Source organism: Carlito syrichta, unplaced genomic scaffold (assembly GCF_000164805.1).
Source record: "Carlito syrichta isolate Samal-C Ts95f unplaced genomic scaffold, Tarsius_syrichta-2.0.1 Scaffold302538, whole genome shotgun sequence".
Lineage (NCBI taxonomy): Eukaryota > Metazoa > Chordata > Mammalia > Primates > Tarsiidae > Carlito > Carlito syrichta.
The window spans coordinates 458413-475521 of NW_007246634.1; the positions used below are offsets into that span (position 1 = coordinate 458413).

Consider the following 17109-nt stretch of genomic DNA (forward strand, 5'->3'; position numbering starts at 1 on the left):
CTCCACCTCCCCTCATCGCCCCCCCCTTCCCAACCTCCCTACCCCCCTCCCCAGCCACTGTCTCTGAAATCCTCCTGTGGTCTTTGCATTAAATAGGCAGTTGGAAGTTCTTGAAACAGCAACAAGCTGACAGAATGTCCTGGTTGGTGGTATGTTGATAGTATACACTAGCAATTCATGAAAACAGCTACCATTTCATGTTGGGACCACGCGGCTCTTTGATGGGGCCAGTGTCTGCCACATAGGGGCCCAGCTCCTCCCTGCGGCCCCATTGTGTCTTTTCCCTGCACCGGCAGCCAAGGCAGGTGACTGGAGGGGGTGCTGTGGCCAACTGGAGCCTTGCAGCCTGCAGAGGGATAGTTTTCTCTGTTTGGGGAAACTGGTGTATCCCCCACCCACCTTAATTTCTACTGGGATCTTTCTTCCATGTGCCATTTGGAAACCACCTGGGAGTATGTCTTCGTAGATATATGCCCCAAGCTCACGTTCCTGTGGTCTTGTCTGAGTATTTAGCAAGCTGGCTCACATGTTTAGGAACTTTGATACTAAGTAAGATATTTATTCCTCCTTTTCCTGTGGTCAAGAAGATGTATATTCAATATGTTGCTTTTTAACTAGGTCTAAGAAAAGGCAGCAGAAAGCAAGTAAGTCTTGTCATACTTAGTGGACCTTCTTATTAGAATTACAGAATGATCAGACATTCCTCTGCTCCTGATGGAGGACCAAAGGGAGCTCTTTCACCTGACAGCTAGGTTGTGGTATCAAGAGAGGGAAGTGAGAAAGTGAGCTGCAGAAGTGCCGATAATCAAAAGCAGTGCTCCTTCACCCTGCTCTGGGAGAGGGCCGGGGACTCCCTCTGAGAAAGCTTTTGGTGCTTTAGGTAGCAGGAGAGAGAAACTTGGATTTCCTCAGGCTTCAAGATTTAAGACCTTGAGCCTTTTTTTTTTTGCTGTTATTCTTGAAGCGGTCTTTAATGTGCTGGGTGTAATAGGTAGTGGAAATGAAAAGTCAGCACAGTCACACTGGGTGCCAGAGATCAGAAGGCCATGGGAAAATGGAAACATCAAGTTTGCGTTTCCACTGCTGGCCGCAAGAACCTCAGGGGGCACCGCCTCCCCTCTCAGCTTACACACCCTCCCCACTTCCTCCCCAGCCCCCCAGTTTTCACACCGCACAGTGTCACTCTGGGCTGAATAAGGTTCACCTCTTGTCAAAAGAGGCACTAGGACAAGAGCAGGAGAAGTTCAGCACGGGCTCAAGAGGCACGGAAAGGAGCCCAGCCTTCTGAAGACAATGCAAAGAGACCGTAAGTGGGCTGGTTTTCCTTTTCTACACTGAGAAGAAAAGGAGTTCAGAATTCAAATATGGTTGACAAAAAAGGCAACTTGTTTCCATCTGGACTTTCCCATCTCTCTGGTGCCCGGGATGCTCAATCCTGTGAGTCTTTGAACGTGGCTTGTATTGATGTAATTTGGGGCATTGTCAGGCCTTTGTGCTCTGCCAGGCTCGAAAATGTTTGAAAAGGCAGCCATCAACCTCTTTCCATCTGGGACTTGTAATTTTTCTGTTCTGGTGGAGGTGACCTCAAAGCTTAGTTCCTTCCCACGCTTAGTGGCTGCAGTGTCACGAGGCTCAGTCTGGTGTCCCACGGTCTGCTAAAGAGTCCTTAGAGACTGGAAAGGTACCTGTCAGGGGCACCAGGAAATCAGTATGTGCAAGTCCAGGAAGCTCCAGGTGTAGCATATAAGTGGGATAAACCTACCTTTATTATGGCATAGAATAGTTCCATTTGTGAAATGTAGGTATATCAAATGTAGAGGAATTGAATCTGAAAGACTTCAGAAAAGTTTACTACAAATAGTTCTTTTTTTAATAATTGTGTTTTTAACTCTTCACAGTTCACCCTTGTCTGTTATCTAGCTTGAGCCTCCCATTTTCTCAGTTTGGAATTTTGCACAGTTCTTGGATTTTCTGAAAGTCAAGCCCTTTGCATGCACATTCTCTCCTCAGAAGCTTGAGGTGTATAAAATATGCATGACCTGAGGTTTGGGGAAGACCTGTACGACTTTCAAAAATGTAATTTCAAGATGCTTAAATCAAACTGATCCTCTGTTACCTCAATTTTGTCCTGCAGGTTTCTATAACACACACTGAACCTGTTGTCAACTTCCTTATAGTTTACCCAAAAAATGCTTTGCCATACTTTTGCTCATCATAACCACCATAAGATAAATATTCTTCTGTTTCTCCTTAGTAGAGGAGAAAACTGAGGCCCAGAGAAGTTATGTAACCTGCCCCAAACAGATAAGAGGAGGACTGAGACCCAAACACCAGCCTTCTGGCACCTGGCAATGCTCTTTCCCCAGTGGACACTGCCAGCCTTCCCCAGAGCAGGAGAAAACTGGGACGTACTTGAAATATTTGGCAAGAGGCTCTCTGTCCTTAGGCCTAGATTAGTTCCTCAACCCCATCCTGATTGTAAGGTCCCGGCTAGTTCCTTGCTCAGGGATTGCCTTATCAATCCACCAGACCTCTGCTTCTGGGTCCACCGGGGATTGTACCCTCTGCTTGTCCAGGCTCTTGCTGTACCTTTTCACCTTCCTAGGGGGCAGAGGCAACTTCCCAGGCATTTAAGGGACAGGCAATGGAACTGGGATCCTTGACAGGCTTCAGGAGGGTGAAGGAGAGGTCAAGGCTATATTACTGGGCACAGGGCAGATCTGTGTCTCACTCCCAGTCAAGCTCCACTTCACAGTTTCCATTCCCTTGTGACCCAATGACAAGGCAAGAGATGGTGTAGTTTAAGTTCAGGGTTATGCGTGGGACATGAAGCCCCATCAACAGCTATTTCTGTGGCTTTCTGACCTCATGTCTTCTGCATTGTAGGACCAGGCAAGCTAGACTTGTGGTCTGCCTTGGGGTGTGTGTGGTCTTTTGGCCCCAAAACTCCCTTCTAGAAGGCACGGCTAAGCCAGGTGGGAAGGGAGAGAGTTGGAGACGAAATCTTAGCCTGACTCACCTGCTCCACATCGACTGACTCCCTTCAAAGCTTTGTGAAACATGTACTATGTATCCTGCTGACTTTGGGATGGAGCCACTTAACAGGAAGCAGAAGCCCAAGTGGCAGTCCCTGGCCTGAGCCTGCTACTATGTGAGTGGGACAGCCCAGAACCTTTTTTTTTTTTTCTGGGATGCACTGGTGAACTTGGCTGTCATCTTAATTTAATTTCTGTCAGAGTCACATGGAGACTATTTCCAGTTGACTTTCAGGTGAGATGTGACAGTGGCCAGGGTGACAGAGGTCAGGCCATGTGTACTTGTCAGGAAGATGCATGGGGTTGAGATCTTGGAGTGTTCAGATCTAGTTTATCTCTTAGAGCAACCCCATAAGAGGCTTTAACAAGCTCACACTCTTCAGATCGGGTTTTGAGCCATGCCCTACTCTTCCAAATCTTGCCTATTTTAGCTCTGGTCTTGGGAACATTAGCCCTAGGACAGCGACCAAGAGCATAATCCCTGATTCAGACTACCTGGATTTAAGTCCTGGCTCTACCTTTACTAGTTTTAGGGCCTTGAACAAGAGACTTAATATTTTTTACCTCAGTTTTCCCATCTGTAAAATGGTGACAATGGTAGACCCTAACTTAACAGATTGTTTTGAGAATTAAATGTGTTAATATGTATAAAGCCCTAAGAATGCTGCTTGGCATATGCTAAATACAGTAAAAGTTTTAGAGATGCTAGAGTTATTATTATAACTATTATAACTTTTATATGAGATGTACTCTTATGAGTATCTCTCTAGATTGAAAGGAATCCATTTTTTAAAAAGCTTTCTGTGTCAATCAATAGTAACCACTATTCATATTTTTTGCATTTCCATCTATATGTTTTTTCTATCTATATAGTTTTTTAAAACAATAAAATGATGATACTGTTTTCTAATTTTTTTCACTAAGAGTGAGTGGGTCTTTTCTCATGGCATAGAGTATTCCTTGAAACTTGATTTTAATAGTTTCATATTATTCCATCATTAGGATGACATTGTATTTAAGTATTCTATTTTTTTCACATCCACAAATATCCAGTGTGCACTTGATGGGGTGTTAGGTTTGAGAGGAGACCCCTTAACATATGGCTTTTCTGTGTAAAGAGGATTTGAGATAAATATTGATATTGTCATTGTCATAATCAATGTCATCATCAACATCTTCCTTACGTTTGCCAAATCTGTTAGAGAAGTAGGCACACCTAGAACCAATGGACCCAAGTTATGTGAGAACAGCCTTCAACGTGGTGTAGAGGCACAACTTTGGGCTATGGAATCTTAGGTCAACGATGGCCCTAATGGCCCCAATCTGTAGAGCTTGTTAAAGTCCCTTATGGGATTGCTCCAAGAGATAAAACCAGAGTTGGCAGGCCCTACTCAGATCTAAACGCTTCAAGATCTCAACCCCATGCATCTTTCTGACAAGTACAGATGGCCCCTGACCTCTGCCACCCTAGTCCCTGTCACATCTCACCAGAAAGCCACCTGGAAATAGGCTCCATTGATGGTGTAATTACTTAAAGAAAGGTTGAATGATCATCTGCTGTGGATTGTCTGCTTTTGGTGGGAGGTAGATCAAGAAGGCTCTCTAAGGATGAATCCATCTCTGAGATACTTTAAGAAGTTCCTTTGTTAGAGGCAGTGTAATGTAATGAGAAAAGCTCTGGATCAAAGTGGGCTGAGGCCCAGCTCTGCTATTTACTCACTGAAAGCTCTTGGCTCAGTAACCTGGTACCATCAGCATCCTCCTCCTCCTGTGTGGTAAAGTGGGCCTGACCATATTCTCAGGACAACATGTGACATTCATGGAGAACGGCTTGCTTTGTGTTTTGCACATAACAGGTGTTCAGTGAATGACTAAAGGTCATGCTTTTCAGGAGTGTCCATGCCAGTGTAATTGTGCGCAAGTTTCAGCTGTGACTGGGAGTCTGAATGCTAGGCTGAGCGGCTCTGGTATTTGTATGTTGCTTTCTGTGGGCCAGGTAGTATGTCAGGCACCTTAAATAGATGCTTCTTGACTTAAGATGGGGTTAACATTCCTGCAAACCCATCATAAGTCGAAAATAGCATATGTTGAAAATATATTTAATATCCCAATAAATCCATTCCGATGTTGAAAAATTGCAAATTGGACCATTGTAAATCAGTGACCATCTCTATTTATTCTGAAATCTGAGGTTGTGTGGGATTTCATTTCATTATCTTTTCTTTTCCTCATTCCTTCTTTCTTCTTTCCTTCTATTCCTTCCTTCCTTCCTTCCTTCCGTCAGGTTCTCACTTTGTTGCCTGGGTTGGAGTACAGTGGCCTAATTGTGGCTCACCGCAACCTTGAACTCCTGGCCTCAAGCATTTCTCCCTCCTCAGCCTCCTGAGTAGCTGGGACCCCAGGCACATGCCACTATGCCTAGCTAATTTTTAAAATTTTTGTGGTGATGGGGTCTGACTATGTTGCCCAGGTTGGTCTCAAACTACTGGGCTCAAGCAATCCTCCTGCCTCAGCCTTGCAAAGTTCTGAGATTATAGGTATGAGCCATCATGCCCAGCATCAGTCCATTATTTTCCTTTGGAAGTGAAACAGACCTTCAAAGGCATGCACTGGTTGGTTTTCAAGAAAGTGTTCAGTAAACCAGCTGCAAGGGGATGTCTCTGACACCCTCGGACACACAGAACTTTGTGAGTGCCATGTTTATTCCAGGACATGCTCTTCTATCTGAAAGAAGAATGTTTAAAATGAATTAGTTAGAGGAGAAATAGCAATTAAAGAAAAATAGTTTAAAATAGTTTCTTGCTGGTCACACACATTCACACAAAGCCCACCCTGCTACCCTGAATTTCCAGAATTGTCAAACCAGGCCAAACATTCCTAATAGGACACCTCCCTTTTCACTAGGAGAAAATTCTTGCTAAGAATTCCTGCCCTCTGTTTTCCTGAAGCTTTCAGGAAAGCCTTTTTTTAAACAAAGGAACCAGCTCACTGGTATCTGGGTGAACACAGGCTTCCTACCAACATGGAAATGATGGGAATCAAAAGGGATATGGGTTTCTTTTTCTCCTGAAATAGCTAGTGACTTACTTGCAGAGGGTTGGAGTATAGATAGGTAGACATCTCCACTTTGGGGGAAGTGTCTGCTTCTGCCCTGTTGAGGCTTTCTTAAATAAATCAGAAGTAAGTGGGGAAGTAGAAGGATGAAAGAGGGAATTTATTGGGTGGGATTGGAGCTGGGGACACATGACACGGTAACCCCAAATCTGAGAGGGCTTACGCGAAATGTGTACCTATTCCAAAGAAGTCACCCAGAGGTCCAGTAGGGAGAGATATTGGTTTATTAGAACTTACAAGAGGCATCGATGGTGGCTGGTCAGTTAAGAATCTGCACCTTGGGACAGTACTTCCAGCAGTTTTATAATCAAACAAGTTTAATTATTCGGATTCCTACGCAGTGTTTACAATTACATTGATTAAGAGTGGCGAGTGCTTTAGGTTTGCTTGGTCACCTGCATCCCATGACTCATTACTGGGAAAATGCATATTGGGGAAAGAAAGAAGTCAGGTAGAGGAGAAAACAGTCTGTGTCACAGGAAGAAATGGAGACCCTCCGGGCAGCATCTTGGGGACACTAAATGCCACTTAGTAAGCCTAGGTTTCCTCCTCTGCAGGGTGGGTAGGCTCACAAGCCCATTCTGTCCAGACCTCTCTCTGCATCTGGAGAGCCAGGTTTCGTCTCCCAAGGAGCCAGCAGGCAGCATGTGTTGCATGGACCTCCAACTCTACTTGGGGCTCTGATGACATCACAAATGATACAAGTGAGCGTCTTCTTTTTGTTGTCACCAGAACCTACGGATTGAATGGCAGTCTTAGAGGAAAAGGGCATGATTAGAGGAAAAAGGAGAACATGTGTGTTTGTGTATGCGTTTAAGCATGTGTGTGTGTTTGTGTGTTAGAGGATTGTGTGTTCATGCACGTGTGTGTTTGTGTGTGTGGTTTTGTGCCCCTGTGTATGTAAATAAATGTGAGAAAGGGTAGGAAACCCAACTAATCCCTAGTTTCCTGAAAGTCTATAGATTTATTTTCCTTCTTCCTTGGATATATTCTTCCTCAAAGGATTTATAGCTCATGATTTCAGCTTTTGGCCCATTGGTGCTTCCCAGAGGAATACACCAGCTATTGTTGTATCCATCACAGGTTGCTGTGTCTGACTGATTGACAGCCCTGGGGAAAGGCCATTTGCGCCCAGCAAACCCCTAGACCCTCCCTGGAGACTATCCTTACACAGGATGAGCTTCCAGCCAGATAGTTGAAACGGTTGCTCCTGTGATATTCATCCTAGCCAGGCTTCAGAACATAATAGATGCTAAAAAAAATACTAATTGAATTATAGAATTTTTTTTTTCACCTGCTTCTTGGAGAGAAGGCTAATAAAGATCTCAGTGATGAGGGTGGAGAGAACATCTGGTGAGCAGCCATATGCCTTTTGTGAAATTGTTACATATAACGGTTGGGATAATGAAGAACAATGATGTGTGTTTGTTTTTTAATACAGCTGAGTATACTAAAAGGATAATCTTTAAAGTTTTTCTTTTACTTAGATTTTTATATGCATGTGACAACAGCAACAGAAAAAAAAGCTTCAAAAATTATCTATCAGGTAGGGTCCAGTGGCTCACATCTGTAATCCCACCAATTAGGGAGGCTAAGGCAGAAGGATTGTTTGAGCCCAGGAGTTCGAGACCGGCCTGGACAACATAGAAAGACTGCGTCTCTATAAAAATTTAAACAGTTAGCCAGGTGTGGTGATGTGTGCCTATATTCCCAGGTACTTGAGAGGCTGAGGCAGATGGATGGCCTGAGCCCATGAGCTCAAGGCTGCGATGAGCCATGATTATGCCACTGCACTCCAGCCTGGACGACAGAGTGAGATTCTGGCTCAGAAGAAAAAATCCGTCATATGAATGTACCATACTTTCTTGAGCTATTCAAGATAAAAATGTTTTATCTACTCCTTACTGAATACTCACTGTGTGCCAGGCACAAGGATAAGAATTTTACAGGCATTGTTATTCTTATTTTTAGACAGGTTGTTTCCTTTTTTTTTTTCTAGTACAAGTAGTGCTTGAATGAATATCTTTGCATATACCTTTTGGTCTGGTTTATGACATCCTGTTTAGCGTGGATTCCTCTAAGGACAATGGCTGGGCATGGAATTGCAAAAACACCTTTGAAAGACATCGCAGCCTTGCTTTAGGGCCACGTTGTACTATCACACAAAAGAGGGACACCCCTATGCCTTCTTCCTCTCAAAGACGGGAAGAATCAATCCTTTGTTGAAACAGAAGCATCGACCTGCTGTATATCTAGGAGTTCCATTAATTTAAGATAACTACCTGATTGCCTATTCTATAGACTTAGGGGAAAAAAGTAGCAGCTCTTGAATTGGTTCCCACTGGGTGCGAGTTTGAGGCATTGGAAAGGGAATGAGCCTTTAGTCTCAGGGAGGTCAGGAGTTTTCAGGAAGGGTCTGGGATCCATCTTGTTTCATGACCGCTTTTATCTTTCTCTGTTCTTTCACTCCTAACTCCTTTTGCTTTCCACTCTCAAGCTAGGTGTGTCTAGGAAGCAGATGGATGGGTTTTTCCCCCGGAAAGACGCCTGAGAATTGGATCACACCTGGGATTACAGAGTAGGAGTCATTGACTGCTGTTCCCTTGTTTGCAGACTCCTGCCAGGCCTCCATTAATGTGGCTTGAGACTCCACTGTCACCCTTTATTTTTTTAATTTTTTTTATTTTTTTGAGTTGGAGTCTCACTCATTGTCACCCTTTAGGAATGGGGCTGTGTGGACTCACAGGAGGACATGTGTTTGAAAACAAACCTGTGTATACAATGAAACCAGAGGACCCAACAGGCCTCGGGTTTATCTGTGGAAATTGTGTTTCCACTAATTTAAAGGCATGGATTTGGTCCATGCAAGACAGCAAGTATGGACTGAGTGCCTTCTATGTGTTGACCATCGTCCCAGTCACTGGAGGGAGGCAGGCCAGTAAATAGATAGACCAAGTCCTGCCCTCCTGGAGCTCACACACCTTCTACTGGGGGAAAGGGAAGCACTAACCAGACAATTGCAACCCTGTGGCAGGCTATAAGCGCAATGACCACCACCAAGCCAGACCGGCACAGGGAGTGATGGGCCTGAGGGGTGAGGGAGGTGCTGGCTTCCACAGGGTGGGCAGAGAAGGACTCTGAAGAGGGACATTCAAGCAGAGATCTGAAGGAAGCAAGGAAGGGAGACGTGTGGACATTTGGGGACAGTGGGTTTCAGGTGGAAGCAACAGCAAGCATAAAAGGAGTAGGAGTGGGTTTTTGTGTTCTGTGACCACAAGGAGGCCAGTGAGCAGAAAGAGAAGTGAGTGAGGGGGAGAGGCCTGAGGTCTGGCGGTACGGCGGCTGTGGAGGAGGGGAGTGGATCATGGAGGGCTCTGCGAGCCGCCGGAGGAAGTTGGGGTTCTAGGTCACATGTATTCAGAGCCATCAGAGGGTTGACAGCAGGGGAGTGACTAGATCTGAGGCCCTGTTTGAAGAGGTTGGCTCTGGCTCCGGTTTAGCCGTTGGCAGTGGTGGAAGCAAGGAGACCGGCAGCTAATGCCACAGTCCAGGAGAGAGAAGATGGTGGTCTCTGGACAGTGGGAAGTGGCCCACATGGGAATGCACATTGTAAGGAGATCGATGTCATTTGCTTTCACTCATCCCTTGGGAGGAGAGCTCTCTGGTCTTTAGAAGCCTCTGGCATCCTTTCCTTCCCCAGGGAAGAGTAGAAACTTTAAAAATAGGCTGTTCTCTTTTGGTATCTTGACGTCCAGGTCTCAATCATAGTTTTTAATAATTTTTGCATCCCTCTCCTTTTGGAAAGATGCTTACCTGTCAAATGGGCATGAATCTTCCTTTCCCAGTTCTTTTGTCCATAGGCAATGCAACAGGAAGTCCAATATGGCAACCTGTACTTGAGCAAGAACCATCTGCTTCTTTTCCTCTATGCCAAGTCTTCAGCTGGATGGGAACTTCAGAAAGAACACAAAGCCAGGAACCATCTGCCGGGGCCCCCAAGTAACACAGTCTGACCAGGAAACACTGAAGGGACAATCAGCAGGATGCATTTTAAATGTCTGTCGGTGCCAGCACCTGTTTGACTTCCCTCTAGGGCTTTGCATTATTGATTTTATTAGTGAAAGGGGCTGAGAACATTTCCCAGCGTGACAGCAAGGCCCTCACTAGGCCAGTGCTCAGGAGACCTTAGTTTTCATTCCAATTTCAGGTATGGAGCTGTGAACATCCATCCTTGCTGGGACTGCTTCTTCATCTTTAACATGAGTCTTAGAGAGTCTGATTTCCAAGATGCCTGTCAGCTTTAGCATCTCACAGTCCCAAGCTAAGAGTATGAATAAGAAATAAGGAGCAGAAGTGACACATGAAACCCGTACTCTGGGCTTCAGGAGATTCCTTAAAGGGGTATGCCAGGTTAGGATTCAGAACAAGCTTTTATGCGTCACCTCTTAGGACTCCACACTCATTGTTTTCCCAGTCTGCACGACTTGATTCATTCTGTTAAAGGAAAGATGAGCAAACCAAAAGCTGGGATAAGAAAATAAACCTTTTTCCATGCAAGAAGAATCATCCCTGATAGCTGCATATGCTACAAAAAGACCTAGTTTGATCAGGCATGTGTCAGACCATGTGTCCGGGTTGCATTTTTTCATCTCAGGAGAGTAATTAATGAAAGTGGGACAATTCCTCACTGAAGAGATGGCTCTGTTTCCTCTAGTTCCAGCCTTGATTTTTTTGTCCTTTCTCCATCTTGTTAAGATTTATAGTCTTGCCTGTCCCCTCCAGTAACTTTGGTATAAAGTTTTACTAAGTAGGTGAATGGCTGGCTTCCAAAAATGACAACCTTAGTCCAGGTGTGGGACTAAAGCCAGGTCAGGTAAACTTGATACCTTTCTCTCTTCTTATCGACAAGTTAATGTGTTCTTCCCAGGTTTAGGAAAATGACAGACCCAAGGCATTCCCCTTTAGAAAGTCCTTTTCCCCTCTCACTTTTTGTTTTCTCAATATGACTGCTGTATATTGTGAAGTTCACCCAGGCATTGATGAAAGTGGCCAATGTTTTCCAGAATGTATTGTTACTCAAACAGGAGTGTACGCTCTACATGAGGGGTGGGTTAGACCCTTTCAGCTTAATCTCTTCCCAGCAGGTTCTGTATTCAGACATGTACTATTGTTTCCTTGATGATGTGGCAAACTGATATTGTTATTTATGCTGTGGTTGAAAGAATCTGTGTTCCAGCAATTCTTTTCCTGCTGCACTTAGTAGAAGACATTCCTGGACTCAGGGCTTTGTTGCTGTTTTGAGCCTGACATTGTTCTGGGTTTTTGCCTGATAGGCTGTGTGACGCATTAAGAACCCCTCTGTGCTCAACTATGTTGTCTATACAAGCAGGATCAGTACCAGGACTTTGTGTCTTTAGGTTAATTCTCTGGTTTTGACCTTGGGACCGACAAGAATTGATTGAACCATTTGACAACAGACAGGTTCTTTTGGAAAACATTTCTAGACTCAGCCATTGGAAATACATAAAAAAGAAGTGCCCAATTATTGAGAAAAGATGCCAAACTCTATAAAATATTTAAGATGGCTTATGTTGGTAAACAGCAACTGGACTTTGTGTCTTTAGGTTAATTCTCAGGTTTTGACCTTGGGGCCAATTTAAATTGATTGGACCATTTAGCAACTGACAGATTCTTTTGCAAAATATTTCTAGACCGAGTCACTGGAAATAGGTAAAGGAAGTACCCACACTTGAAGTACTTGTGTACTCTAAGTACAGAGTAACCTAGCATGTGCTTCTTATTGTGCAGTGTTTATAGTGGGTGCTTTGTAAAGAAGTTGACCAATTGATTTGATCTTGCCTTTGGTGAAATGATAATTCTGGCTGGGGGATGACAATGATGAGGAGGATGATGATGGGATAGCTTGAGAAACCATTGTCAGAGTCTGAGTAGGGTTCTACCCTGGGTCTCTTCACTCTCTCACAAAGTCTGACCACCCTCCTATCTTTTATGTATTCCTCAAATCTGTCTACTTCTCTCCGCCCCCATCTCTATCCCCCTAGTGCCCATTGCTGCCAAAGCATGCCTGGATAATGCACGGACAACTTTTAGCCAACACCTGGCATATAGTGAGTGCTCAGTAGGGGTAGGTATAAAATTGTATTGAGAACAATGAAAGAAAGTCTGGTACATCTACTTGAGGTACCTTCTCCTGACTGAAACTTTCAGAGATTTCCCATTACCCCTAGGATCAAATTTAAACTTCCTACCAAGGCCTACAGATCCAGGCCCTGCCCAGCTCTCCTCTTCACCTAGCGAAACCATCTCTTTTTTGATGGCACAGTAGCTATACTAACTTTCTTTCATTTCTTGGACCCATAAAGCCGCTCCTCTCCATATGGCTAGCTGCTTCTCATCCTTTCGATTTTAGCTTAAATGTCATCTTAGAGAGGTTTTCCCTGACCACCCTATCCAAAGTAATTTCCCTCTTGTTATTTTCTATCAAAAGCTCCATTTATTTCTTTCTTAGCACTTCCATGGCCTGAAATGTTGTTTTTACTTTTATTTATTTGTTTACTGGTTATCTCCCCAACTAGGTCCTAAATTCCATGACAGTTGGGATCATGTCTGTCTATTACCACTGTATGCTAGGCACATGGTCAATGCTAGAAATACATGGTCAGTATTTGTTGAATGAGTGCATAGAAAACTAGATGCTTATCATCATAACCATATAGATGATGATGACGATGGTTGGTTAGGTGGATGGCCAGCATGTGCCAAACTCGACATTGAAGGAAGATATTTATTTACTGGGGAAGTGGACCATCAGAGAGGCCAACTTTCCCAACTGGTGAATCCAGATGCCTAGAAGGTCTGCTGTTACTAGAGGTCCTATGAGAAGTTAACCCAAACATCCCTCTGACCCAGAACATGGCAGATGCCTCACCTTGAGGAAAGATGAGGGGTAGGAAGGCTTCTGAAATCTGCACCCACCCGCAGGGCTGGATTATGCCCTGAGTTTTGTGTTCTGGGTGATCTAGACAAGGTAGTGGAGGGTATAGGCTGGCTCAACAACTCCTCATTCATCTCCACCAAGATATTGCCCTCCCTCAGAGGGGATGTCAGTGCTAAAGGGGACTCGGGTCGAAAGGGCAGGCGGTCTGAATGGCCAAGCAAGGTGGGGCTTCCCATAACCCAAATGTTCCAGAACTGTCTTATGAAGAGATCTGTGAGCTCAAGTTCTGAGGAGGGGACGGGTTTTAAGAGGACATGGGAGAAGTTGGGCATTTGGCCTAGTCTGAGAAATATTTTAAGTGTTCTCACCAAAAGAGGCATCAGTGCTGGAGGAGGGATTTGGATATAGCAGTGAAGGATGAAGAGTGGATCCTGCCAGTAGACAGCTGAGCTCGTGCCCTGCCGCTAGTTGTTCTGGGACATCATAGCTGATGTGCTTTCTCTTTGGTGCCTAATTCTGTTCTCTGCCTGAACACTGCCGCTGCTGAGCCCCAATAAGAAAAGCAGGCCTCATTCTGTTTCTAGCCACTGCCTTCGTTGGGCTTACAATGGCCTTCACCCTGAGCCACAGTCTTTTCTGACACCATCTTCATGAGAATCAAAGGGGGAGCCCACTGCCACTCAAGAAAATAGAATTTAACGTGAAAATTACTTTGTGCTACATAATCTGTCCTTTGACTCAGACTGAATATCTTGATTCTGGCTACAAATTGAAGAGAACTCCTTCAGAAGTTCAGACCCAGTATAATTGTAGCCAGTGTTTATCCAGCATTTCCTTTGTGCCAGACACTGAGCTGAGTTTTTTTCCTCAACAAGCCTATGATGGGAGTCCTGTTTGTTGGTCTCCATTTTACAGATAGGGCTGGAGAGGCACAGAAAGAGTACACGAAGGGCCCGGGTGGCTAAGCCTGGAATTGAACCTGAGCAGAGTGGCTCTCGGACTTGCTCTCATCAACTCCATGCTACGTTACGTGTCCTGCCAGAGACAGCAGTGTTCACTCTGGGCTACTGAATGCATCACACTCCCTACTTCAGACAAGCAACTCAGCTCCCTGGCCTCTTAAACCTCTGCTGGCTAGCTTTGTTCAGTTGGTTGAATTTGCAATGGCACTGCCGACGCTGTCACATTCTTTCAGCACTCACAGACCTGCGTCAGAGCCTGGCACCCCATCCAGTGAGACTGCACTGCCATCTCGAGTCATTTCCAAATATGCACATCCTTCCTCCCTATCCAGACTGCAAGACGCTAAGGAACAGGGCCCATGCTTTGTTTTTCTCCAGTTTCCCCAGGTTACCTAGCTTGTTGGTGGGTACTTAGAAGTGGTTTAATGATGCTTAGTCTGACTGGGGACCAGTCTCTGCTAGAGTGGCAGCCTTCTAATGGTATATCAAAAACCTGCATTAGACTGGTGTGGACATGCCCTTATCTCTTTTTATCACAAATGTGATTTGCTTTGGCAACTGCAAATCTAATGAAAAACATTATCTGTAGAATCCAGAACTCAAATCCTGCGACAGTTTTAGCGGCTTGGCCATCAGGTATATTTTATACTGGCCTCTTGGTATCAGACATCTTTGAGCTGTGTAATTCCTAAGGTGACTGCTGTTCCCATCAATCCATGCAAGGGATAGAACTAAACAGAACTCTGAGATTGGGCTTGTTTTGCTTTGTAGAGCCTTGGGGTCTTATCTTTCAGGTTGTTTGTTTGGCTTTGCTGTGGGTTGTTTTGCACACATGCTTATTTGTGATGACAGCACAACCTGTCCAAGGATCCAGGGGGTGGTGGTTAGTGCAGCCTTGGAGGGAGGGGTCCATGCATACTTCAGAGTGGTGCCTTTTCCCCCCATTTTGGCCAAGGAATGCTCAGGCATTCTTTTCAGCCTGCCTCACCCCTGACTTACCTTGGGTAAGGAAAATACAGAGCCACTCTACAGCCAGCTGGGAGCTCCCTGCCCTTCTAGCCAAATGCCACCATGGGGACCATCCATTAGAGAGGATTTTGTTGGTTTTTCCTGGCTTGGACCTCTTCGTTTGATTATCCTTTGGATAAGGAATGCACACACATGACTTGTCATTGTGCATGCTGACTGGCTATGCTGACGTCCTTGATGGCAGGAGAGAGAACTGGAGGCCAATGGCAGGCTGAACAACCCCTTGCAAGTGGATGACCTACTTCCCACAGTCCCAAGGCAGATTTTTAAGACTGACAGGTCACCTTCGTTCTTTCTTCCTGCTACCCAGAGAAAGGTCAGGGCACTGTGGGCAAATGCTCCACCAAACCGTGTGGCTGATAACTCTGGAAAAAAAAAGAGGGCAAACATCAGGTACAAGTAGGATCTAAGTCTAGGGTGCAGACATCCTAGGGGGACACGTTGACAAAGGCTAATTCAATGGCATAGATGGGGGAACATCAGCCTGGGTAGAACTCCACCCCAGTTCAGATTTCTTTGGGCTTCTCACATATATAGTATGCCACTGAGACCACTTGAGTCTGAGCGGTGCTGAGCAAACACGATCATGCTTATTGTCATAGCAACCCTGTCATAGCCCTCAGAAGCACGCACTCTCTGAGGCAGACAGGATCCCGAAGGGCTTCTCAGATGAGGATTTGATAATAGCTTTGCTCAGAGCAGCCCCCTCCATCCTGTGGCCGCAACGTTCATGCCTCAAAGGAGGGAGGGAGAAGTGCTCGAAGCACAGGGAGCACTGGATTGTGTGAGCCCAGGGGGAAGGCAAGGTGAGGGAAACAGAAGGCAAATGTATTCTTCCTGATTTTTGTCACCCACAGCTGCTTCTCCCACCTGAGGATTGGTACTCCTGGAGCAAGACTAACAAGTGGGGGCAGGGGGTGGGTGGATGTTTAAAAAAAAATGGAAAGATTTTATAAGTGATATCACCAATCAAAAGTGACATTGGTTCTGCTTCCATACTGGCTGAATATCTTTTCTGCTAAAATAACAGCCGGCCTCTGTTTATGTGAGTCTGCTAGGGCTGACGTAACAAAGTAGAATAGACTGGGTAGCTGAAACAACAGAAATGTATCTTCTTATAGTTTTGGAGGCTGGCAGGGTTGGTTTCTTCTCAGGCCTTTTTCCTTGGCTTAGAGATGACATCTTCTCTCTGTGTCCTCACATGGTCTTCCCTCTGTGTGTGGCCATGTCCTCCTCATCTCCTCTTCTCTTAAGGACACCAGTCAGATTGGATTAGGACTCACCCCAATGACCTCAATCTTAATGTAATTAGCTCGGTTAAAGAGCCCGTCTCCAAATATAGCCACATTCTGAGGTACTGAAGGTTTGGATTTCAGCAGATGAATTTTGGAGGGACACAATTCAGCCCTTAACACTTGCTATGTATTAAATGTATTACTAGCTTGGCTAGTATTGGAGCTTGCACGAAGGCTGGAACTGTCTTGGCACTTTGTGGGGATCGTCTCCCTTAATCCCTACAGCAGCTCTCTCATTTCCCTCACTTTACAGACAAGGAAACAGAGGCACACAGAAGTTGACTCATTTGATGTCAATAGTTGGAAAGCAGCAGAGCTGGAACTCAAACCAGACCACCTGATTCTGAAGCCCGTGCTCTGAGCTCTTCCATGTGCTTCTGAAGTAAAAGCGTCATCCTGTTTTCTCGCTGAAAATGCTGTCAATGAGCAGGTTGTAGAAAAGGATACTCCCAATTCATTGAAGAGAGGGAAATATTGAGGTACTCGTTCACACTTGTGCCTGGTTCATAGCATAGACTGGGATGACAGGCCTTCGTCTGTGGAGCCAGCTGTGCTGGAAGGAAGTCACCTGCCTGTCACTCTGTTACTGCCTCTGCAGAAAAGAGGCTGCGGGTTCCAACTGGATGAAAATGGACAGCCAAGCCGGGTTCGGTGGCTCAGCCTGTAATCCCGCACCTTTGGGAGGCTGAGGTGAGTGAATTGCCTGAGCCCGCGGG

The 17109-nt window shown here is 45.2% G+C and overlaps 1 protein-coding gene across 1 annotated transcript in view; it reads left to right on the top strand.

Annotated features, from left to right (window-relative positions):
- The window catches only part of GFOD1 (glucose-fructose oxidoreductase domain containing 1), a 117367-nt gene that overhangs the window by 55749 nt on the left and 44509 nt on the right, over positions 1 to 17109 (top strand). The window contains exon 2 of the mRNA XM_021711739.1: positions 8508 to 8525. Coding sequence (XP_021567414.1) covers positions 8508 to 8525 — 18 coding nt within the window. The remainder of the gene's footprint in view (positions 1 to 8507; positions 8526 to 17109) is intronic.